At 42.2% G+C, this 25,427-nt stretch overlaps 1 protein-coding gene across 1 annotated transcript in view; it reads right to left on the bottom strand.

The window, feature by feature from the left end:
• LOC134442392 (class I histocompatibility antigen, F10 alpha chain-like) overlaps positions 1–12,842 on the bottom strand; it is a 39,941-nt gene extending 27,099 nt beyond the window's left edge. The window contains exon 1 of the mRNA XM_063192564.1: positions 12,653–12,842. Coding sequence (XP_063048634.1) covers positions 12,653–12,716 — 64 coding nt within the window. The 5' untranslated portion in view covers positions 12,717–12,842. The remainder of the gene's footprint in view (positions 1–12,652) is intronic.
• Between the last annotated feature and the right edge of the window lie 12,585 nt (positions 12,843–25,427).

The raw sequence follows: 25,427 nt of genomic DNA, 5'->3' as shown, positions 1-25,427 counted from the left end.
GAGATGTTACAGATGCCCAATCATACAGATTCCTGTGAGAAATTTGACGTTCAAATTATATTATAGGCTTTTAATGGTGTATGTGAGCCATCTGTAATGCACATTTGTGGGCCAGATTTGGCACCCGGGACTGAGTTTGACATCCTTGATGATCTAAGGGTAATGGATAACTATTAAAGCAATGGATTGAACGGGAAGTTCTTAACAATTTTCACACATTACAGCAGTATCTCTCATGATCTCTGATAAGTGCCAATATAAGATTAAAAAAATAATCTTTAATCTAACAAAATATTATCTTTCATCTAAAGTATATTATATTCAGTCAGTCAACATAGGGCAACCTCTTCCTCCTATAATTTCTTGCACTAAGTTATGTAGAAAAAGCACATGTTGCCTCCACCATCAGCCTCCAACAGATTCCTACTAGTAGGCTTTCAGCTCTTGAGGGTGATCTAACAACTGTACTGCACGGCAGCATAAATTGTATGTGTACGCCCATGTGTCTGTGTACTGTATCTTACCGTTGCGGTTCAGCTCAGCCTCAATCAGGATCTTGTTAATGGGCTCCGCTCTGCTCTTGTGTGTGACCTCGCAGGAGTACTGGGCATTCTTCCTCTCCTCAGGTGAGACGGTGAGCACGGCTCTCTTCTGGAAGGTTCCATCCTCGTTGGGCAGAGTCTCCCCCACATCCACGTCATCATCCATCTCCACTCCGTTCTTCTTCCAGGTGATCATCACTGAGTGAGGGTAGAAGCCTGTGGCATGGCACGCCACTCCAGAGCCCTTTGGAACCAAAAAGACCTCAGGAACCACTGGAGGGACACATCAGTATGAACAAGGTAAGGTAAGGTAAGGTAACTTTATTTGTACCCGAAGGTAGATTTGGCTGCAGGTAAAAGTAGCAAAAGCTTACACAGATAACACAGTACTGACACACAACAAAAAAACTTGCACCAACAGCCCAATACTAATGACAACAGATGGAACATAATAATAAACTAGGCCTATGCAGTCGCCTCCGACTGCTGTATATCCCCGAAAAGTGACGTTTCCACTCCCATCCACCTACAGTATATCACGAAAGTGAGTACACCCCTGCATCTTTGGCAGATTTGTGAGTATATCTTTTCATAGGAAAGCATTAAAGAAATGTCACTTTGACACAATGATTAGTGACATTTTAACAACATATTTAACTGCTTACATTTCTTGTTCACTCAGAGAAAAACAAAATACCGCCATTAATGTTTGAGCATGTATCCACAAAAGTGAGTACACCCCAGATTAAAATCCGGTAGAGAAGGGACCGTGTTGTCTCGAATCGTCTTGAAATGAAAAGGCATTAAAAGGATGGTCATCGGTGTGCGTTTCAACCTTCAACCTGAAAACAAAGCTAAAAAAAATGGGGCAAATCCATCCAAACAGTCAGAAGTTATGGGCCGTCTTGAATTCAGCCATCTTGAAAGTGTTGGCTTCCAAAATCTAGTCAGTTCATGAACCTACCCTAAAGCATCAACACACCAAATCTGGGACAAATCCGGTAGGAAGTTATGGGCCAAACAAAAATTCGGCCATCTTCAATTCAGTCATCTTGAAAGTCTTGGCCCCCAACGTCTAAGCAGTTCATGAACCTACAGTAGAGTATTAACACACAGACTCTGGGACAAATCCAACTATGATTCAAAAGTTATGGTGTTAACACGAAAGACCTAACATGGCGGTGGACGCGGCAGGGCGCATGCAAAACCATTATATCCCTGACGCTCCGCATTTCGAGGATATAATGATCACAACAATTTGAAAATATATACTGTACATGTTTACTGTATGCACATGCCCTTCTTAACATCAATAACCTTGAAACTATTTACAAGTTTTGGGGGTTCTTTTTTGAGTTATTACACATCCCATATCAAATAGAGATATACCAGTACACACTTTTGAGTTTATAGTAACAACAATGTAGTGTAGAGAGTGGTTAGGTACCTTTCCTCCCCAGAGTGCTGCTCCCATACTGGACATACTTCTTCAGCCACTCAATGCAGATCTGTGTGTAGTAATTTTTTTGACCAGCAAGTCGGCCTGGCTCACTATTCCACCTGTTTGTCGAGATTTCACTCTGTGGTACCGTGGCAATGTAGCGCAGGTTCTTTAGGTCAAGTGAGATTAAATCTTCTCCATCATAACCAAGCTGATCAAATGCCTCTACAGCCTGGGTCTCATCATCCCACTGGCAGCCATACATGTTCTGGAGTGTGTGCACACCTAAAGGGTCAGAAATGTTTGAGATCCATTAAGACCACATATTAGATGGAAAAATGTACTGTTTTTCTAAAAAACGCAAAATAAGCATCCTATTTTATCCAATCGGTAAGATTTGCTCATGTCATGGATAATTCGGTTGATGTTTGAAATGTTTTCTATTTAGTTTAATTGAGAGCCTCCTCATTTGGAGACACATATACATGTCTAATATGCTACTGAGTCAGGTGGAGTGATGTCACGTTTACATGTCTAATATGCTACTGAGTCAGGAGGAGTGATGACACGTATACATGTCTAATATGCTACTGAGACAGGTGATGTCACGTATACATGTCTAATATGCTACTGAGTGATGACACGTATACATGTCTAATATGCTACTGAGACAGGTGATGTCACGTATACATGTCTAATATGCTACTGAGTGAGGTGGAGTGATGTCACATATACATGTCTAATATGCTACTGAGTCAGGAGGAGTGATGTCACGTATACATGTCTAATATGCAACTGAGTCCAACTGGCTCTTCACATGCTGAGGCTCCACCCCCCTCTGCTCTACACCTGGGTCACATGACACACTGACAGTCTCTGTCTGCCTGAATGTCCTTCATTCTGTCTGTATTCGCTGTATTTGCTGTCTGTCCATCTGTAGGTCTGTCTGTGCTGCATTCTGTCCATTCCAATGACTCTACATTGGGCTGTCCATCCTGCTGTCTGTCTGTCTGTTTGTGTTACACTCTGCCTGCCTGCCTGTTCTCCCTTCCTGCATTGTAGAGTATCAGAGGTGAGTGTGTGGTGTGTGTTTCCACTCTGGCCCCTAATGATCCCCATTGAGATCACATCAGATGAGATGAGATGAGATGAGATCAGATGGCCCCAGTCCTCCATCTCACTACAGCAGCCTCAGCCTGAGAGGGACGACTAGTGATGCAGGAGGGGATGAGGTGAGGTGTGGAACAGGGATGAGGGCAGTGTGTGTGTGTGTGTGTGTGTGTGTGTGTGTGTGTGTGTGTGTGTGTGTGTGTGTGATGACGAGTGATGTGTGAGAGGATGGGTTGAGGGTTACTGGGGGAACAGGGATGAGGGCAGTGTGTGTGTGTGTGTGTGTGTGTAGACTAGTAATGGAATAGATGTGGTGAGGTGTGCTGGGGGTAACATTGATGAGGGCAGTGAGTGTGTGTGAGTGTGTGTGTGTGTGTGTGTGTGTGTGATGCAGGCAGGAGGGGATGGGTGAGGTGGGCTGGGTAGAACAGTGATGAGGACACTGTGTGTGTGTGTGTGTGTGTGTGTGTGTGTGTGTGTGTGTGTGTGTGTGATGACTAGTGCTGGGGGTACCAGTGGTGTGTTGGGGAGGTCAGTGATGAGGGTCAGGGGTGGAGTTGGGTGGAGGATATTAAGGACTAATAGTGATGTGATGTCATGGGATGATGCTGCTGCTGGTTTGGGTGCTAATGGCTGTAAGACGAGGAGATTTGAGCAGAGTGGGGCAATGGTGTGTGTGTGTGTGTGTGTGTGTGTGTGTGTGTGTGTGTGTGTGTGTGTGTGTGTGTGTGTGTGTGTGCGCGCGCGCGCCTCTGTCCAGTGTGCAGCTGTATGGTGCAGGTGAGGAGTCCTGATCATAGACACGTATACATGTCTAATATGCTACTGAGTCAGGTGGAGTGATGTCACGTATACATGTCTAATATGCTACTGAGTCAGGAGGAGTGATGTCACGTATACATGTCTAATATGCTACTGAGTCCGACTGGCTCTTCACATGCTGAGGCTCCACCCCCCTCTGCTCTACACCTGAGTCACATGACACACTGATGACTCTGTCTGTTTTGCTGTACGTCTGTCTGTCTGTGCTTCATTCTTTCTGTCTGTCTCTCTGGGCTTCATATTGTCTATCTGACTGTGTCTGTGTTTCTCTCTGTCTGTGTTTCAGTCTCTGTCTGCCTGAATGTCCTTCATTCTGTCTCTATGTGCTTTGTTCGCTGTCTGTCCATCTGTAGGTCTGTCTATGCTTCATTCTGTCAATTCCATTGACTCTACATTGGGCTGTCCATCCTGCTGTCTGTCTGTCTGTCTGTCTGTGTTACACTCTGCCTGCCTGCCTGTTCTCCCTTCCTGCATTGTAGAGTATCAGAGGTGAGTGTGTGGTGTGTGTTTCCACTCTGGCCCCTAATGATCCCCATTCATTCACATCAGATGAGATGAGATGAGATCAGATGGCCCCAGTCCTCCATCTCACTACAGCAGCCTCAGCCTGAGAGGGACGACTAGAGATGCAGGAGGGATGAGGTGAGGTGGGCTGGGGAACAGGGATGAGGGCAGTGTGTGTGTGTGTGTGTGTGTGTGTGTGTGTGTGTGTGTGTGTGTGTGTGTGTGTGTGTGTGTGTGTGTGTGTGTGATGACTAGTGCTGGTGAGGTGTGCTGGGGGTACCAGTGGTGTGGTGGGGAGGGAAGTGATGAGGGTCAAGGGTGGAGTTGGGTGGAGGATAGTACGGGGTAATAGAGATGTCATGGGATAATGCTGGTAGTTTGGGTGCTAATGGCTGTAAGACGGGGATATTTGAGCATTCTTAAATTTGTCATTAAAGCTAGGCTCCAAGTTCTCCCTACCGAATCTACAGCGCACATCATGAATGCCTGTATTGCTTTTAAAGGCCTGTACACCGCCCGTCACAACCGCATTGTGGACATCACTGCAACAGAACTGCGCAAACTACATGGACCAACACATGTACACACAGACAGAAAAATCAACCCAAACTGGTTTTCCCATTTGACCACCAATGATGTTCTGGACAATGTCCTTAAAGACTGCCCTAACACCCCTGACATTGTTCTTGTGGATGAGACTCTAAAAACCATCACAGTTGTGGAAATAGGATGCTGCTTTGATGCATATATGGACCTGTGCTTTGCTGAAAAATGTGTTAAGTATCAACCAGTAATTCATGCATTGACAGAAAGTGGCTACAAAACATCCATGGTGGCACTTATCTATGGTAGCCTTGGCCATGTTCATAAATTGTGTGTCAGAGGTTTGCAAATAGCTGGACTAAATAAGAAGAAAGCAAAACAGATAGCCAAGTATTGTTCAATATCTGCAGTTATAGGCAGTCTGCATATTTGGAGGAGGAGATGCCACTTGTACCCCTGAATAGGCTTCAGGCCAGTATAACTTTTGCATTTATGTAGAAGACACATTATTGCTACTTTAATATTGTTTGGGGCGCTGTATTGTTTCTCAATAATTATTGGTCTTCCCAAATAAAATAATCAAAGTGTGTGTGTGTGTGTGTGTGTGTGTGTGTGTGTGTGTGTGTGTGTGTGTGTGTGTGTGTGTGTGTGTGTGTGTGTGTGTGTGTGTGATGATTAGAGCTGGTGAGGTGTGCTGGGGGTACCAGTGGTGTGTTGGGGAGGGCAGTGATGAGGGTCAGGGGTGGAGTTGGGTGGAGGGTATTAAGGAATAATAGAGATGGGATGGGATGCTGCCTTTAGAGTGCTAATGGGGGTAACATGGTGACGTTGTCCAGAGGGCTGTGTGTGTGTGTGTGTGTGTGTTTCTGTATTGTAGAGTATCAGAGGTGAGTGTGTGGTGTGGGTTTCCACTCTGACCCCCCATGATCCCCGTTCATTCACATCAGATGAGATCACAGGGCCCGTGTGTGTACTCTGACATCTATAACATTTTCAATGTATGTTACTTTTGTTTGCCATAACTTAACATTCAAGCACTCACTGTCATTGTGACTAGTGTTTCAGTGTAAGTGACTCACCTTGTTATACAAGAGCAATGAACAACAGTTTATGAGACCAATGCTAATCTGCCACATGTGCCATGGTCAAGTAATGGGGGTTGGGGTGAGAGTATGTTTTTATTTTTTGTATTTTAGAATTTAATTTTGCTTCAACATTAATAACAATAAAGGGAACATTGACAATTTTATCAATAGTTTATGAGAGAGAGAGAGAGAGAGAGAGAGAGAGAGAGAGAGAGAGAGAGAGAGAGACCCTGGTTGTATCAACTGCTGCCAATCTCATGATGATGTACGTATAACTGGTTACACCCCAAATTCAATATATAGGATCATAGGCGTGCACAGATAGACACGAGGTGTTGCTTGGGCAGCACCAAGTTGCCTTTAACGGACAAAAGTGCCCTTTTGAAAGTTCGTTTTTTATTTTTTATTTTTTATTATTTTATTCCTTAAATGTAGGGTTAACGCTGTAGTCGATGTTCCCATCATCATTTAGACATGACTGTCAATTAAAATCGCGTGATAATAATGCCTCATGCCCCCTCCAACGGCACACATCCCTCCATTTGTCAACGTGAGCGCGCTTGAACTGACAGATTCGGAAGCGCGTTGCGCAGGCAGCAGTGTGGCGGGCAGCCCCCACCGTTCTCCCCTCCAGCCAGGTAACAGTCAATAGCCTATTTAAGATGTTGAAAGTTGCTTGTGAGTGACTTTGGAAGTGATCTAAATAGAGCCTTGACTTTTATAATGAGACTTTGCTAATTGTGCATTTATCAAATCTACCGCAGAAGAGGTAGCCCAAGTTATGCCAACAATTAACACGGTGTAACATGATTGTAACAACCATTATTAGCCTATAATGAATCCAGAAGTTGCTCAAACAGTTTCAGGTCTAACGATGAACCTGTTCTGTAGAATGTTTGGGAAACAGCGAGACGATTCATGTAGGTATGTTTGGGAAAACGTCGGCCTCCTGATGAAATATGCAACGCGCCAAATCACATTTGTAACAGACGGCGGCATGGAACAGAACAGCGGTCATGGCCAGGGAGGAAAAAAAACTTTGTGGGTGAATTCCAGCAAATCTGCCACTTATAGCCTTCTGCACAGCAATAATAACAGGGTGCACAGTAATGTCTTATGCGGCGGCAAACAGGATTGTGTTTAATGACACCTCCAGAAAAGTGTTATTACTTACACGGATACAATCTCCGACCCAAAGAAGCAGTTTTCACTCACAATAGGCTACCAGTGTAATACGATTTGTAATGTCTTGCAATGATAGTTGGGCTTTAATAGTGGTCTTAACAGTTTGAAAACGCACATGAACTAATTCAAATCAGTACCAATGGAGGAAAAATGACCGGAGATGCAGAGTTTTCCAAGTAAGGAATCTGAATGAATCGCTTCCTGATGACTGCAAGTAGGCTATGTTCAACTGCTGCGCTGGGAGACGCACAGTTAAAGCGACAGTACACTTTTTAGTCCATGCGGTAAATTATGCTCTCGGCATGGTAATCTAATTATTTTAACTTTCCTACATAATATTCATAATTTTAAACATTTTTAAATATTTGGTTTAGCTTACTGTGGAATGTTCATTAAAATGTGATAAAAAATTAAAAATAATTATAACCGAAGCGTGACAGCCGCTAGTTCCACATGCCCCCCACCAACACCCCAGGACCTGCCCCCCAAAATGTCTGTGCACGCCAGTGATATAGGCTCACAGTTTGCCTGATCTACACCTTTCTATAATAATGAAACATGTTCACTTACCTCCTGTTTGGTTAAATCTTTGCTTGGCTACCTCAATATTAGCCTTGAAAACCGGTTCTTTTCCACTGATGACTTGGGTTTGTGTGTCCCAGTAGTCAGCGTCAACACTGTTCTTCATCCAGTCCTGGCGGGGCGTCTCTCGGCGGATGTTGCTGTCATAGTACGAGGCAGGCTGCTCATCAACCAGCAGCACAGAGACAAATTCTGGAAACGTTTGAATCCCTGAAGATGCAGTGTAGAAGTACTTCAAGGAGTGGATTTCTGAAAATAGTAAAGTTATGAAATTGAGAAGAGGAATGATATTCTTAGTTTTTGTGGGAATTTGTCATGTATTATTTTCATAGACATAGTCAAGACAAGAGAGTTATATTTTATTGATCTTATATATATATATATATATATTTATATTATATATAAGAAATGTAATTTCAAATTCTTTGTATGACCAGTGCATGTAAAGAAATTGACAATAAAACCTACTTGACTACTTGACATATATCGTATTATATATATCTTATTTCTCCAGACAATATTTAAATATCCGTGTTGGTGGAGTGAGATCATAACACATAACATTTCAACTTCTGTTTAAATATCACAATATGGCATTTATGAAGAAGAAGGAAAGGGGAAATCAGAAAAGGCATAGATGTGTCTGTTACATGAGACAAATTAAATGTTGAATCATAAGAACAGACCTGTTAAAACAATCTATAATGATGATCATACAGATCATACCCTCTCCTCAAGAAAGAAACAGCATCAAGCCTAATGGTTATCATCAACTTTTAAGCTTGAAAAAGTTTGTTCTTAGCTTTACAGTTTCCTGAACTAGAATGCCTTTTATTGTCACTATTCCATTGTCCACTTTACACTATGCAGAATGATACTGAAAGCAGTTCACTGTAATGCAGAAAGATATACAACACAGGGGCATTTACAGAAAATATGTTAAACACAGTGGGATAGTTACATCATGGTACAGAAGAATACAATACATAACTACTACTACAACAGAGAAACACAACACAACACAGCAAAACACACACACACACACACAAACACACACACACACACACACACACACACACAAACACACACACACACAGGACCGTATGAACACACTGTAGTGCCCCCAGGCACTAATACCTCGCAGGTGCCCCCTAAATGAACAATATTTGGTAAGATTTTAAGCGAAGCGAAAGGTGAAAGCCCAACTGTGAAACTCCAACTCCCATTGTCATTGTGACACAGCACTCCACTGCACACATGTGTTCACTGCACACTACGAAATTGCATTCATGCCTCCCCCGTGCAAGGGTACAGCCCCCAATGACACCCCAAGGGAGCAGTGCGGCGGGACGGTACCATGCTCAGGGTACCTCAGTCATGGAGGAAGATGGGGGAGAGCACTGGTTAATTACTCCAAAGACAAATTTCAACTTTAGCATTGGTTGTCTGTCTCTTAGAAAGAGAAAGGAGACCCCCTCTGTAGTTTTGCAGTAGGAATTTAATGTAATTTTGGGGGTTTGACCTCTGTGTTGCCTGTTGAATGCAACACCATCAGTTCAAACAGAAAGCCTTATAGCTCTCTCTCTCTCTCTCTCTCTCTCTCTCTCTCTCTCTCTCTCTCTCTCTCTCTCTCTCTCTCTCACACACACACACACACACACACACACACACACACACACACACACACACACACACACACACACACACACACACACACACACACACTGTCTGCTCACAATATTTTGAGACAACTGAAATGCAACATTTGCCCAAGGTTTCAGTTTTAACATTTTAATAACTACTCAGCAGGGAAATGCCTATTTGTCTTAGTTATCCTCTCAGTTATACTACACATATGGTTATATAATCCAGTAAACCACACATCCCCTAGCAGAAAACGATTAGATTTAGTCTGCTTTGCCAGACTAGTAGGATAAAGTTAGTCATGTGAACTACGTTCTATGATATTGGAAAACCCCTGACAGCAACCTCTCTGGTATACCAATATGTGCACTACAGCTCTATCTAGAGGTTATTCTAATGATAACGGTCGGATTGAAACCAGAGATACTTTAATAATGAAAGTCCCATTTATGTCCTTGTGACAAACAACACACACAACAGCAAAACAATATTAGACCTTTGCTTTCCAATGTCCACACTCATGAGACACAAGATTTAAGTCCAATGCCCACCTTTCCTACAACTGATCTGGCCATCGAGTGCACTGACATTATTTTATGGATGGAGTGTTTGTTAGACCAGGCTTCATCTCCCAGACAGACAACTATCACAACTACATTCTATGTCTTCAAAAGCAAGCGGTCAGGGAGCAGGGCTTGTTGCTCAAGGGTTGCCAGTTCAATTCCCGACACTGCCAGGTGGGTAGGGGGGGGGTAATAACCAGAGCTCTCTCCCAACCTCCTCAAGTACACTGACATGGCACCATCTCCCTGCAACGATCCCTAGAGCTGCAGCATAAATGCATATCCGTTGTGTGAGGTGTGTGCTGTGGCATGCTGTGTGACAATGACAATGAGACTTTCTCAGTAGGACTTTCAAAAGTTTATGCAGGCCCATTCTATCACATGTTCTTCTCAATTTCATCACTAACGCCTTTGACTCGTGTAGTGACAGTAATTGCTGGGTGAAACCACATAGTGCCGTGGCCTACGTAGCAAGAGGACATGATGTGATGCTGTGATGCAAGCTGTTAAGTGATCTAATAGGCCTACTACAAGTGGGCTGCTGAGTCTGGGCATGGTCAAATCCCAGTCTTTCTCCATCTCTCTCCCCCACATGTTATCTATCCCATTTCTTCACTTTCCTGTCTTATAAAGGCAAAATTGGAAAACAACTAAATAATGTTGTGTGTGTGTGTGTGTGTGTGTGTGTGTGTGTGTGTGTGTGTGTGTGTGTGTGTGTGTGTATGCAGTGTGTGTGTGTATGTAACGGATGCCAACTAGCAGAGTTCGGTGGTGGTAAACCTCTCTACTAATCCAGATACAGTATCACTGAGCTATCGGTCTGGAGCTTTAATTACCTTAGTAGTGGTATTGTACTGTGTCTCCCATGTTGAACTAGAGCATGAACTTAAAGGTTGCGAGTCTGGGGGCCGAGTGGTGGACTGCGCAGTATGACCTTGGTTAGGCCTACATGTGTATATGGGTCACAGCTGGTATAGGCTGTTCTAATACGCCTTGATGAAGAATAAAATAAGTTTTTTTTTTAAAAAGTATTAACATATTTATTTTCTCAACCTGTCCAAGACCAAGGCCTCACACTTTAAGTTCACCATGTAATGCTGGTTACTGTCACCTCTCCCTGGTGGACATGCCTCATACTGCAGGAAACTACAGATCAGCCTTTACACAGCGTAACAGATTGGAATGAGTGCAACTGAAAGTGTATCAAAGAGGCTGGTCCTACCTGACCTCCTCCGTTTGTGTCTTATTACTGTAAATGACATTTGACCCATGTGCTTTGTGAATGGATGCATGCCCTATATGTTACGCAAAATTTGTTGTATAGATTTACTATGTGCAGGGAATCTGAATCACAACACAACACAAGCTTAATTCCTGTTTCGGGTAGCCTTGGATGCAGTTTTGTGAGACTATTTTCTAGCCTGTAGAATCAATGGTGAACATGTATGTTGGATACTGAATAGTGATGAAAGCAATGCAATATCTGCTTTTCTTTTTTGTTTGTTTTGTTTATTATTCAGCCTTTCTGGCAGTCTCCTTTTATGTTTTCTTTCCTGATTTTTTTTTTTTTTTTAATTGTGCTGTGGATCCCGTGGGTCTGAAATTAAGGAATAATTGAAATGAATTATCTACCCATTAAGTTACAATCGCCACAATCACTGTACCTTTTACTTTTTCTTGTTTTTACTTGTGCTTGCCTACTTATAATATTTTACCTTTATTTTATTATTATTGTTATTAGGTCTATTCTTCTTATTATTATTATTATTATTATTAAGTTTATTTATATTTTATTCTGCTTTTAAGTAAATCTTAGGTTAAACGGTGTACTCAACTTTTGATACCCTTCTACTTTTCATTTACGGCTCTTTTATTTATTTGATATCTGTGGCTGTCTCTTGGGTGTCGAAATCTGTTTTATTACAGGCCCAAGCGGCTTTAACTGTGAAGAACGCAATCAAGGATACAATCAAATTTCAAAGTCAAAGAAGAGGATTTGTGCCTCAATAGGAATGCACTCAGAGTGCAGACCTTGATAGTATTTGACTACAGCCTCATATTCTTCAAGTCTTTCTGACATGTTTTTGTGCAGTTAAAACTGCTGTCAAAATTCGCACTATCCCGCAATGGTGAAGAATTTTTAAATAATAATAATAATAATAATAATCCTCGATCTGGATCGTGATCCGAATCACTACCAAAATTGAATCACTTGTTCCATTAGCCATTTCCAACATATACACATAATTTCTGCAAAATCCGTGCATAACTTTTTTTTTTACTTATCCGGCTACCTGACAGACAAGACATAAGGCCTACAGACAATCAAACCAGCGCGACAGAAAACATTCCCTCTTTGGCGGGGGTAGGCCTAAACAGGGCTCTAAATTAACTTGTTTCATCCCTAGCCAAAATGGCTAGTAGATGGTAATCTTAGGCCTACTAGCCAAGCACATTCAAGAATGGGTCAAAGTGCCAAGTAAGTTTTCTTTTTACCAGACAAACTGACTTATCACCAGCATTTGGTCGGTTGGCTGGTGTTAACTTAGAGCACTGGGTCTAGCCTATAATAAGACGTGGAAAACTCAATGATGTCCTGCCATGAAGAAACAACGGCAAAAATCATCTTACCTCCATACGCAAGGTGCGCGCAGCACAGAACAGCGACGAGGCTTAGAAACCCCATTTTCACCATATTTGAGAAGGATCCTATCTAGTCCTCTCCGTTTGGCTCTGCACTGGTCTGGTTCAGAAACGCAAATCCAAAGCATAAAGAAGCGCTATGAAGTCATGTGTTCAGTTCCCTGGCACTGAATAGCCAATCACATTTCAGAAAAACACGGGCGCAAGTTGTTCACTGGCAGAATTCTTGATCTGTCGTTTGTTGTCGAAACTGAAACCATTTACTTACACCAAACAGTAGCCTTGATACCCATCCCATAATGAAATTGAAGTATGGTCAGTACCAGGCTGGCCTACCTTGATCCTCACCTCTTTAAGTTTGGGTTGGTTGGGAGTTGAGGACAGAGTCTCTCAAATTGAATTGAGCGTGGTGCATGTGCATAAAATTGTAAATGGGGACATACTCCCTAAATAACTTTTTCAATAGATTGAGGAATGTTCACAGTTACTCCACCAGGGGGAGCGCTACAGACTTTGTTCCACCAGAGTCCATACTAAACTAGACTGCCTGTGCAGTCGCCTTCGACTGCTTAAGGTATATCCCCGAAACGCGACGCTTCCAGTCCCCCATCATTCCTACCACTCCTGTCCACCATTTCGTAAACGTATATGATACATACAGACGTGACATGACGTGCATAGGCTTAAAACCAAACAACTACTGTGAAAATGAAGCAAAAAATGGGGCAAATGGTAATACTGTTTTAATGGTTCAGTGGATATACCACATTAGGTACAGTGTAATAACCAGTGTAACAACATTTAATACAATGTATTTTTTTTTACTTAGCCTACATCATGTGTTTGTGCTCAAGTGGTATTACATGGTATTGCATATTGTTACACTGGTATTACACTATATTACATGGTATTGCATACTGTTACACTCGTTATTACACTGTACCTGATATTGCTTATTGTTACACTGGTATTACACTAGTATTACATGGTATTAAATATTGTTACATTGGTTATTACACTGTATCTAATATGGTAGATTCACTGAAATGGTGAACCATTAAAATAAGGTGTTACCGGGCAAATCAATCCACCCAGTCAGAAGTTATGGGCCAAATGAAAATTCCGCCATTTTGAAAGTGTTGTCTTCCAAACTCGAATCAGTTCATGAACCTACCCTAGAGCATTCACACACCAAATCTGGGACAAATCCATCCACCCGGTCAGAAGTTATGGACCAAACAAAAATTCGGCCATCTTGAATTCAGCCATCTTGAAAGTGTTGACCTCCCAACTCGAAGCAGTTCATGAACCTACCCTAGAGCATTCACACACCAAATCTGGGACAAATCCATCCACCCGGTCAGAAGTTATGGACCAAACAAAAATTCGGCCATCTTGAATTCAGCCATCTTGAAAGTGTTGACCTCCAAACTCGAATCAGTTCATGAACCTGCCCTAGAGCATTCACCCAAAAAATCTGGGACAAATCCAAACATCTGTTCAAAAGTTATGGACCAAACAAAAATTCGGCCATCTTGAATTCAGCCATCTTGAAAGTGTTGACCTCCCAACTCGAAGCAGTTCATGAACCTACCCTAGAGCATTCACACATCAAATCTGGGACAAATCCATCCACCCGGTCAGAAGTTATGGACCAAACAAAAATTCGGCCATCTTGAATTCAGCCATCTTGAAAGTGTTGACCTCCAAATTCGAATCAGTTCATGAACCTGCCCTAGAGCATTCACCCAAAAAATCTGGGACAAATCCAAACATCCGTTCAAAAGTTATCGCGTTAACACGAAAGACCTTACGCGGCGGACGCGGCGGACGCGGCGGACGCGGACGCGGCGGCGGCGGCGCACGCAAAACCATTACATCCCCGACGCTCCGCGTTTCGGGGATATAAATAGGGAAGGACTCTTTTTTTTCTATGTTGCATCCAGAGCCGTTTTCTCTACAGCTCTGGTTGCATCTAATTCGTGGAATATGTTACTAGGTAATAATAGGGCGATTAATAGCTTATATGGTTTAAAACGTGCTTTGAAAATGTGGCTTAGAGTTTAGTCAGTGTATGATATCACGTTTAGAGAAAATAATGTCTGTCTGTTAGTCCTATGTGTATGCTATACAGGGATTGGACAAAATAATGGAAACACCTATCATTTTAGTGTGGGAAGTTTCATGGCTCAAGTGGACCAACCTGTTGGCCAATCTTCATTAATTGCATATTGCACCAGGAAAGTGAAGTGTGAAGGTTCAATTAGCAGGGTAAGAGTACAGCTTTGCTCAAAAAATTGCAATGCACGCAACATGGGTGATGTATCAGAGTACAAAAAGGAGAATTTCTTTGTGTGCTTGTAACTGTTCTTTGATGGAGACAAGTCTTTGTGATGTATCAAGAGCCACGGTATCCAAGGTAATGTCTGCATACCACCAAGAAGGTTAAACCATATCCAACAGGATGCAAGAGGAAAAAACTCAAATGTCTAGAGACTGAATGCAGTGTCTGTGTCACTCCAGGTGCATAGGTCAATGCAGCGTATGTGCAGCATCTGGCTTAATGAGTTAATCACTGTAATGTCTTAATTTTTGGTGCAACAAACTAAAGGGAGGGAAAGGTGCAATATATACTCTAGTTACAATTCTAGTTATAGTGAAAGCCCACCTGGGAATTTCCAACTCCCATTGTCATTGTGAAACAGCATGCTCAGGGTACCTCAGTCATGGAGAAGGATGGGGGAGAGTCAATCAAACCAGCAACATTTGGGCTAAAAGTAACTGCTTAACCATGACTGTCCAGGAACTGCTAGTAATAATACATTACAATACATTTTACTGTTGCCTGGATGGTGTTCATGTGGTGGGTCAGAAATCAGCTATTCCTGAACCTGTAACGTTTTAGACTGCATGCTGCCGAAACACGTCCTTGATGGGAGGTGAAAGAGTCATGATTTGTGAGTTTGATTTGCATAAATTGCCAGATCTATATCTATTTTTCCGAGAGTAACAAAAGTAATGCAAAAGTAGTGTAATGCCTTTCATTGTAAATATTGTAATATAAAGGGCTACTTAGAAAAGCCAGTACATGTAGCCTAATGCATTCCAGTTTTTGAGTAGCTTGCCCAACACTGGCTATCATCCCAATGTCTTGCGACACAAACGAAAAACTAGACAGAGAATTGAAATTAGAGGACAAATAAGGGTAGATTCATGGCCCAGTTATGATGATCTCCCATGGTGTGAGGTAAACCAACCACCAGGCAAAAACCATATTCTGCCCCTAGCTCTCAGTCTAGTTTAATATGCCAGGTTTAAAGTTTAAACACGGGGGTAATGGTGGCTTAATGAGCTAGTATAGATGCCATACAATTATGCTGGAGACCTGGGTTTGATTCCGATCAGAGGTCCTTTGCCGATCCGCCCCCACTCTCTCCACACTCATTTCCTGTCTTTCTCAACTGTTCTGTCTTGTTAATAAAGGTGAAAAAGGTCAAATTATCTTAAGAAAAGTTTAAACATATGTAAATTAAAAGTGTATGTGTGGGTAAGGGGAGTAGAGGCTTGGGTTCAAACCTGGGTGGAGCAACTGGAGCCCACAGGATAGCTGACACCAGCCCAAGAGGACCCAGTGATGTGTGAACTATTGAAGAAGATGAGTATGGGATATGATGGGATTAGTGTGGTGGATACAACCTGAGTGTGTGAATCGTATGGAGAGACTATCACTGGGGTTGTGGGTATGATCTGACTGTCATGCCAACAAGCCCCTTATGTGAGGCTCCGTTTGGTACTCTGGAGGCCCTGATTGAAAATCGGGGAGGGCAGCTCTCCTTCACTTTACTACAGCATGCATGTGTGTGGTATAAGAGCGTTCTTCTCATAAAAATACAGTTGGATTGAAACCAGAGATAATGTTTCATTATGGTGGAAGTCCCATTTATGTCCCGATGCGATGGGGCAGGCCTCAGGGGTACAGGAACAGTACAAAGGGCTCCTGGTGGAGGTCAGGTCTGAGGCAGTCTTATACTTTTAAAGCATTTGCACAGATGACATTCAACCCACTTTGTGCAATGCTGTGTCAGGGCATCCTTGTAATAGTTCTCCATAAGGCATGGCAACAAGGATGGGGTGCGACTCTCGACCAGCCAGGTTGGTGGGGGGAGTAATTAACCAGTGCTCTCTCCCATCCTCTTCCATGACTGAGGTACCCTGAGCATGGTACCGTCCTGCCGCACTGCTTCCTAGGGGCACCATTGAGGGTGAGGCATAAATGCAATTTCATTGTGTGGAGTGTTCACTTGTGTACTGTAGAGTGCTGTCTCAATGACAATGGGAGTTGGAGTTTCCCACTGGGCTTTCACTGTCTTTCACTTTCAAAATATAATGGTCTGGTGTAGATTTACTAATATGTAAGACTTTGATATTGGACTGGTGGAAAATATGAAAACAATAATGCTTTGGAGTTTAGCAACATGTCTTTCCTTCTTTATCAGTCAAGGTTTCAGCATTGTCACACAGCCTGGCTCTAAACCACTTCCCACTAAAAGGGACAGATGAGAGGGTAACCGTTAACTGTACTACATATAGTGGTTATTAAAGTCTGCACATTCCTTTTTTTGTGATCAGGGCTCTAAATTAACACCTGCCAACCTTCCAAGTGCTGGTGAAAATTCAGTTCGGCTGGTAGAGAAGCAACTAACCATTGACTGATATCTGACTGATTGAACGTGTATTATGTGTGTCTAGTAAAATGTAACATCTACTAGTCAAATTGGCCAGTGATGCAAAAAGTTAATTTATAGCCCCGTTTGTGATGTAAAAAAAATGGACGGACAAATAATTTCACAACTTTTTCACCTTTTATATGATGAAAAAATGGAATTTTAGCAGGGGTGTGTAGACCAACAGAACAGAAAGAAAGAAAAGAAAGGCCACCAAGTCATCCCTCACTGGCAGAGACAGAGAGTGTGTGAGTGAGCTGGAGCAGTTTTTAAAGGCCAGCGCAATTAGGGTCATCCAGTCAGCAGCCACTCCTGAAAGGGGAGGAAGAGAAACAGAGACCCCCAGTGACAAATAGTGTCCCCGTGGATCCCTGTACTGGACAACCCAGGCACCTAATATAGGGGCAGTGACAGTATTGTAGAACTAGACTGCCTGTGCAGTCGCCTTCGACTGCTTAGGGTATATCCCCGAAACGCGACGCTTCCAGTCCCCCATCATTCCTACCACTCCCGTCCACCATTTCGTAAACGTATATGATACATACAGACGTGACATGACGTGCATAGGCTTAAAACCAAACGACTATTGTGAAAATGAAGCAAAAAATGGGGCAAATGGTAATACTGTTTTAATGGTTCAGTGGATATACCACATTAGGTACAGTGTAATAACCAGTGTAACAATGTTTAATACAATGTACATGTGTTTGTGCGTAAGTGGTATTACATGGTATTGCATATTGTTACACTGGTATTACACTATATTACATGGTATTGCATACTGTTACACTCGTTATTACACTGTACCCGATATTGCATATTGTTACACTGGTATTACACTAGTATTACATGGTATTAAATATTGTTACATTGGTTATTACACTGTACCTAATATGGTAGATTCACTGAAATGGTGAACCATTAAAATAAGGTGTTACCGGGCAAATCAATCCACCCAGTCAGAAGTTATGGGCCAAAAGAAAATTCCGCCATTTTGAAAGTGTTGTCTTCCAAACTCGAATCAGTTCATGAACCTACCCTAGAGCATTCACACACACAAAATCTGGGACAAATCCATCCACCCGGTCAGTAGTTATGGGCCAAACAATAATTCGGCCATCTTGAATTCAGCCATCTTGAAAGTGTTGACCTCCAAACTCGAATCAATTCATGAACCTACCCTAGAGCATTCACACACCAAATCTGGGACAAATCCATCCACCCGGTCAGTAGTTATGGGCAAAACAATAATTCGGCCATCTTGAATTCGGCCATCTTGAAAGTGTTGACCTCCCAACTCGAAGCAGTTCATGAACCTACCCTAGAGCATTCACACACCAAATCTGGGACAAATCCATCCACCCGGTCAGAAGTTATGGACCAAACAAAAATTCGGCCATCTTGAATTCGGCCATCTTGAAAGTGTTGACCTCCAAACTCGAATCAGTTCATGAACCTGCCCTAGAGCATTCACCCAAAAAATCTGGGACAAATCCAAACATCCGTTCAAAAGTTATCGCGTTAACACGAAAGACCTTACGCGGCGGCGGCGGACGCGGCGGCGGACGCGGACGCGGCGGCGGCGGCGGCGCACGCAAAACCATTACATCCCCGACGCTCCGCGTTTCGGGGATATAATAAGGCCTTCAGCCAAGAGTGCAGAGGGAATCCATCCAGTGTCAAAACCATGTCATGACACAGTCATGTACATGTCATAAACATTATGTTAATGTCATGACTGTTTCATCACTGTTGTTATTAAGTGACTTTGGGTCATGACAAATTTACATTTTTTTTTAGCTGTCTTTATTATGCTAAGTTGACAATCATGGTGACAAGACCATGTCATCATAGCTACATCATATCTGCCTCTTCTGTGTATAATCTATCTGATGAGCATTGTTACCAAAGTACAGCTGTATGGGATTTCAGCTTTGATGGCCTTTCAGGTATATACATTGCTTTCTGTAATGGGTATATTAACAGGTCTGCTATTTCTTGTTGTGTAGTCCTTAGACTTTTTGAGTTTTGCATATACAGTACAATACTGTTGTTTTAAAGCCTGAAAACATGTCTTAATTCTTGCCATGGGCATACATTTCCTATTTATTAACCAGGAAACTTTTTTCCGTTGACATAAAACTGTTTTTCCATCCATCTGTTGTACCACAAACCACTTGCTGATGCGATGAGCCTTCAAAGCTCTGCATGAAACGTAGTGCCGCATCACACTTAGGATAGATGGGTACAGGCCAACAAAACACAGGAACCATAGAAGAAATACACAATGCACTATACAGTACATGGGCCAAGGCATGGTTTATTTTTGATAGATTCAAACAAGTACCGTATTTACAACCAGATGGGGAATTTACGCCTACATTAAAAAAATGCTGCTTGAATCTTAAAATATTACACAAACTAAATATAGGCGATGCACTCCATGGATCTTGCATTACCTAAGTAACATGCTGTGATGCTTAAAATAAATAGTGCAATAGACAATGTTTACATTTTATAAGCAACAACCAATTTCAAAAAAATTTCAATTTTGAAGGGAAGGGAAATAAATCATCATCAGACCTTTGGAAGCAGCACTTTTTTAGCATAGAGGGCAAAAAAGTAAAACCTTAACACCCTTAGCAAGAAAATTGAGCAATCACGTTTTTTACATAGTATTTACAAGTATGTACTAGATTCGATATGTACAAAATTATGAAAGAATGAACAACAGTTAACCATACAACCATCATGAGACCAGAAACAAAGATATATATGGAGCGCAATTCTAAATATCAAATTAATTCTAAAACTCAAACAGATGTTAAATGAATGACTACAATGAATGAGGACATTGTCCTTTACTCAGTAAGTGGAACTCAAAGGTTTCGAAACCTTTATGCAAATACGAAATTTAACAGCATCAACAAATCTTCCATAAAAACATTTTCTATAGCCATTACACAAACCATAGTGATTTGAAAGCATTCATATTTTATGGGCTTTAAGCCTTTATTATTGCGATAGGACAGCCCAGGGGGTGACAGGAAGTGAGCGGAGAGAGAGACGGGGAAGACTCAGCAAATGACCCAGGCCGGACCCGAACCCGGATTGCCGGCACAGAAGAACAGCGCCCAGCCGACTGAGCCAAGGCTGGGCCAAAAGCCTTCATACTTTCGGTGGAGTGGTTTTATCTGATGAAGCAGAAACATCATCTTCTTGTAAGAGAGCAAAAAACATAAAATTAGCAGATACTTCATACCTAATTGACCTAAAATGATTTTATGATTAAATTATAACCACTATACAGTACTGTATATTATTTGTCATATACAACATCACAAAAAGAATAAACATGTGTTCATGTACTTACTTATGGGCTAAAACTCTGTACTACTCTACTCTCATCAGCAAACACTAGAATTAACCAAAGCAGGTCTTCTCAACTGTCAGCCGTCTCCTCCGCCCTCCAGATCCACCCCAACCATCAGATGCTGCAGAACTCTGCTGCAAGTTCCAAACCTTCTTCCAGCAGAAAGTGGATGATATCCACCTACAGCTCAATCAGTCAGGCGCTCCATATCCACCTGCCTTTAACCTGATTCAATTCCACCTCTTCTACTCATCCACATCAGTATTCTCTCTCTCTTCATTCTCACCACTCAGTAATGACCAGGTCATGGATTTTGTGTCAAAAGCTAAATCTACCTCTAGCAAACTGGACCCCATGCCCACGGCCCTGGTAAAGGCGTGTCTGCCCACACTTTGCCATACCATGACTGACATTATTAACACCTCTCTCACATTTGGTGTGGTGCCATCCAGTTTTAAAACGGCTGTGGTCATTCCCAACCTTAAAAAACCCAGCCTGGACTCTGATGATCCTGGAAATTACCGCCCAATCTCCAACCTACCCTTCCTCAGCAAGATCCTGGGAAAAGCGGTGGCGGCCCAACTTCAGCATCACATGTCCCACCATAACCTCTATGAACCTCACCAATCTGGCGTTCGACCCCACCACAGCACGGAGATAGCGCTCATTAAGATTAACGACCTCCTCATAGCTGCAGACAACGGCCTTATCAGCCTTCTCATCCTCCTATATCTGCAGCTTTTGACAGTCTCCCACACCATCTTGATTCACTGTCTGTCTCCATGAACTCTTAGTACTCTCTGACTCTGCTCTTTCCTGGTTTCACTTCTCAGTGCTTGGCCCCCTGCTGTTCACCATATACATGCTCCCTCTCGGCCAGATCATTCGTCAGCATGGGCTCAGTTTTCACTGCTATGCTGACGACACCCAGCTATACATCAGCGCAAAACCATATCCCAGTCTCCATCCCCTATCACTAGTTAAATGCCTGCACAACATAAAGACCTGGATGGCCATCAATCTGCTCAAACTCAACAACAACAAGACCGAGCTCATGGTGGTGGCCCCTCCGTCTCTGTCCAAGACAGTTGGGGACGTTATTGAACGCAGGCCCTCCTAAGAAGTGCGGAGCCTGGGTGTGACCCTGGACTGCAGCCTCTCACTCCAAGCTCACATCAGTAACATCACCAAATCCGCCTTCTTCCACCTCAAAAAACATATGCAGACTCCGGCCCTCACTGTCAGACACTGTTGCTGAGACTCTGATACAAGTCTTCATCACCTCCCGTCTGGACTACTGTAATAGTGTCCTCTAGATTATTATTTAGATTATAAGCATAGTAAATTTACTGAGTACTGCCACTAGGTCTTTGGATCTGTGCGCTGGCTACCAGAGTAGACACAACAAAATCTTTACCTTTCTGCCTACATGACAAACACATAGATTTGATATTCTGTAAGAATCACATAGTGCACATGATGTATTCATAATATACAATGCACATTATTTCACAAAGAACCATAAATAACTCATCCTTCTATCATGACACCAGAGGTATCAAAAGTAAAAGTAGAAGTAAATTCATGGTGTACAACACAGCACATGATATTACAAAGCTATTACACAACTTATTCCACTGCATCTTGTGAGGTAGACTGCTTTGTCACTGAAAAAAAAACTAGGAATCAAAGAAAATCCACAACAAATTTGATCCAACCAGCAAAGAATCAGGTGATCAGCATGGTGGTTGGAAAATCTAAATCTAGGTGTTATTAACGTTGACTATCCTCGATACCCTTCCCACCCCCTTACACCTTTGAGCACTCACACTGTGGACTACGCATGTCTCCATCACTCACATTGTCCAGCACCATTTGACATAGCAAAGATAATCATGAAAGTGAATAACTGCATCATTCGATGTGAAAAATTATGCAAGTAATGTTGGCCAACACAAGTATTTATTTTTCAACTGACAATGACAATGGGACTTATAGGACAGGAACAGTTTTTTCCATCTCAATTTTATCACTAATGTCTTTGACCCATGTAGTGACAGTAATTGCTGGATGAAACCACATTATGCAGTGGTCTACGTAGGAAGAGGGCATAAGGGGATGCTGTGGTGCCCTGTGCTAAAGTGACCACTACAAGCAGGCTGTCAGGTCTGGCTTGGGTCATATCCCGATCCCTCCCCATATGTATCAAGATGGAGGGCATTCATGCACAATGCACATGGGTCAAAAAGTCACTTTTACTGCAATAAGACATACAGTATTACATGGAGGAGGTCGGGTATGATCTAGACAAGTGGTTCCCTGCCTTTTTCTTCAGGGACCCATATTTTTACCATTGTAAGCTTTGGTGACCCAATCGTACGAGCACCCGCACGTGATACTCACATGATACTCTCCATCGAAAACTCATTCGTTATCATTTTATTCCTCAATTTGTCTTCAGTCAAATATAGAATAAATGTTTAATGTATGACTTACATGTTGTTGCTTCTAAGTTCTATTCATGTATTAATTTAAATTTTTAAATGCTTTGTCATATATTCAACATGGGCTATATATGATATTAAAATTAAACCCCTTAACATGAAGAGGGCTTCGCGACCCACTGTGGATCTTTGGCGACCCATAGGTTGGGTCCTGACCCATAGGTTGGGAACCACTGTCCTAGACTTCTTGATGTGAGAGACTTCAAAGCAGTTGCCTCGACTCAGTGTTATGGTTTATCAGAGCTTGAAGCATGTCCACTTGGGTGGGGTGAAAATAGCCAGCAGCATCGTGTGGTGTAAAGTTATCTGAGGCATTGGTCTTAGACTGGTTGGAAATGTGAAAGTAATAATAAGGCTTTTACAGTAAACCACTCCTATTTTTTTTATTACTAATGGTCTGAGCACAGTTAGAACAGCCAGTGTAGCCACTGTGAATCATTTAAATGTCAGTGTATAAGTATTGTTGATGGCCATATCCATTACTTTATGAGTGTGTACATAAACGTACCGAATCTTGGTTGATATTTGACATGGACTAATGCAAGGTAAAGTGTGATGGATTCTCATTAGTCGTGATCACTGATCACAGCATATTGGCCTACACATAACGAAATGGAGTCTCTACTTATCCCACAGCAGGCTCCTCAGTAGTGTGTGGGGTCGATGCCATGCTCAGGTGGAGGAGAGTAAGCTACTGGTTACCCACCCCGCCTGTCAGTGTAAGGACTTGAATACAAAGTGCTTTAATAATATTAATAATGCATAGGTTTTCTAGACACTCAAAGGTGCTTTATAGACCATACAGTAAACATAAAAACATTTACATTGGATGCCTCATATACTCGCCCATTCACACCCATGTTGAAGGCTGCCATGCAAGGTACCACTTACTGTAGCATCCAGGACATAGAATCAGTAGGGGAGTGTATCGATTTGATATGGTGTATCTCTGGGAACCTGTGCTTTAGTCTGATATCTGCATTCAATCCATTCATTGAACAGTTCAACGTCAAAGGTGCTGTCAAACTCATATTCCAGAACATTTGCATTGGTCTTGCGTCGGTCTATTCCCATTTCTGAGAAGTTGATAACTTTGACCTTTAAATTGACCCGCAAGATTAACAGGGCCACGATGAAATATGATTCTTTATCCTTCAACGGTTCAACCTTTTGCTTAATCCAATGTTGCCCAAAAGTTCACGGGATCGGGGGGCGCTGTGGTGCAGCGCTCTAAGCCCCCACATTTGGGTTTGATTGCCCATGGAGACCCAGGTTCGGTCATGTCCCAACCCTGCCCCATCTCTCTCCCCACTCACTTCCTGTCATAATCTCCACTTTCCTATCAATAAAGGCACAAAAAGCCCCTAAAAATACCTTTTTAAAAAGTCCACAGGATCATCCAGGAGACATCTTTCCCAAAAATGTTCTATAGCCATGTTGCTGACAATCTGACGGAACACAATATCCCTCCCTCCCTCGAGGGCAAGAGGTGTGGTCATGATTAGGGCTCCCTTTGCAGAATCATCAAAGTCTTGTTGTGACATATGATGTTAAGTCTGCTTATGCTCAATTGAAATGGAGCACACACTCACACACACCCTCTGATTTAGTTTCTACTTCAGTTATAACAAGATTCATAACGTATATTGTGTAGTATTTAAAACAGATTTTGAACTATTTATTAGGCCCTTAATAGGCAGAACAGGAAACAAGTGTGAGAGAGATGGGGTAGGGTTGGGAAATGACCCAGGCTAGACTCGAGCCTGACTCACCACAGCTCCCCCTTGGCATGTGTATTACTATGAAGTAGATAATTACATAATCTGCAACTCACTCACACTGGTGACATGCTAACTTAGATGTCCTGATCAAAATATTATTGATATTACAATATACACCTACAGTAGGTATTGCAAGAGCTATTGTAGATATTACAACAAAGGTGTAATTATAGGACAGATTCAAATCAATCAATCAAAACCTAATGTCTCAAATGGATGTTGAACAAAATAAACAGGTACTTACATGATCAGTGCCACAAACACATAAAATAGTGATTAGCAGCTATCCATTACGATCATGTTCATAATTGATTTGGGATGATTTCTGATTTTTCAGATTACCAGAATTATTCTGACTACAAAATACATCATACACAACCA

The sequence above is a fragment of the Engraulis encrasicolus genome, unplaced genomic scaffold (genome assembly GCF_034702125.1).
Source record: "Engraulis encrasicolus isolate BLACKSEA-1 unplaced genomic scaffold, IST_EnEncr_1.0 scaffold_150_np1212, whole genome shotgun sequence".
NCBI lineage: Eukaryota > Metazoa > Chordata > Actinopteri > Clupeiformes > Engraulidae > Engraulis > Engraulis encrasicolus.
The sequence above is the reverse complement of the archived record's forward strand: the minus strand, read 5'-3'. Positions and strand labels throughout refer to the sequence as shown.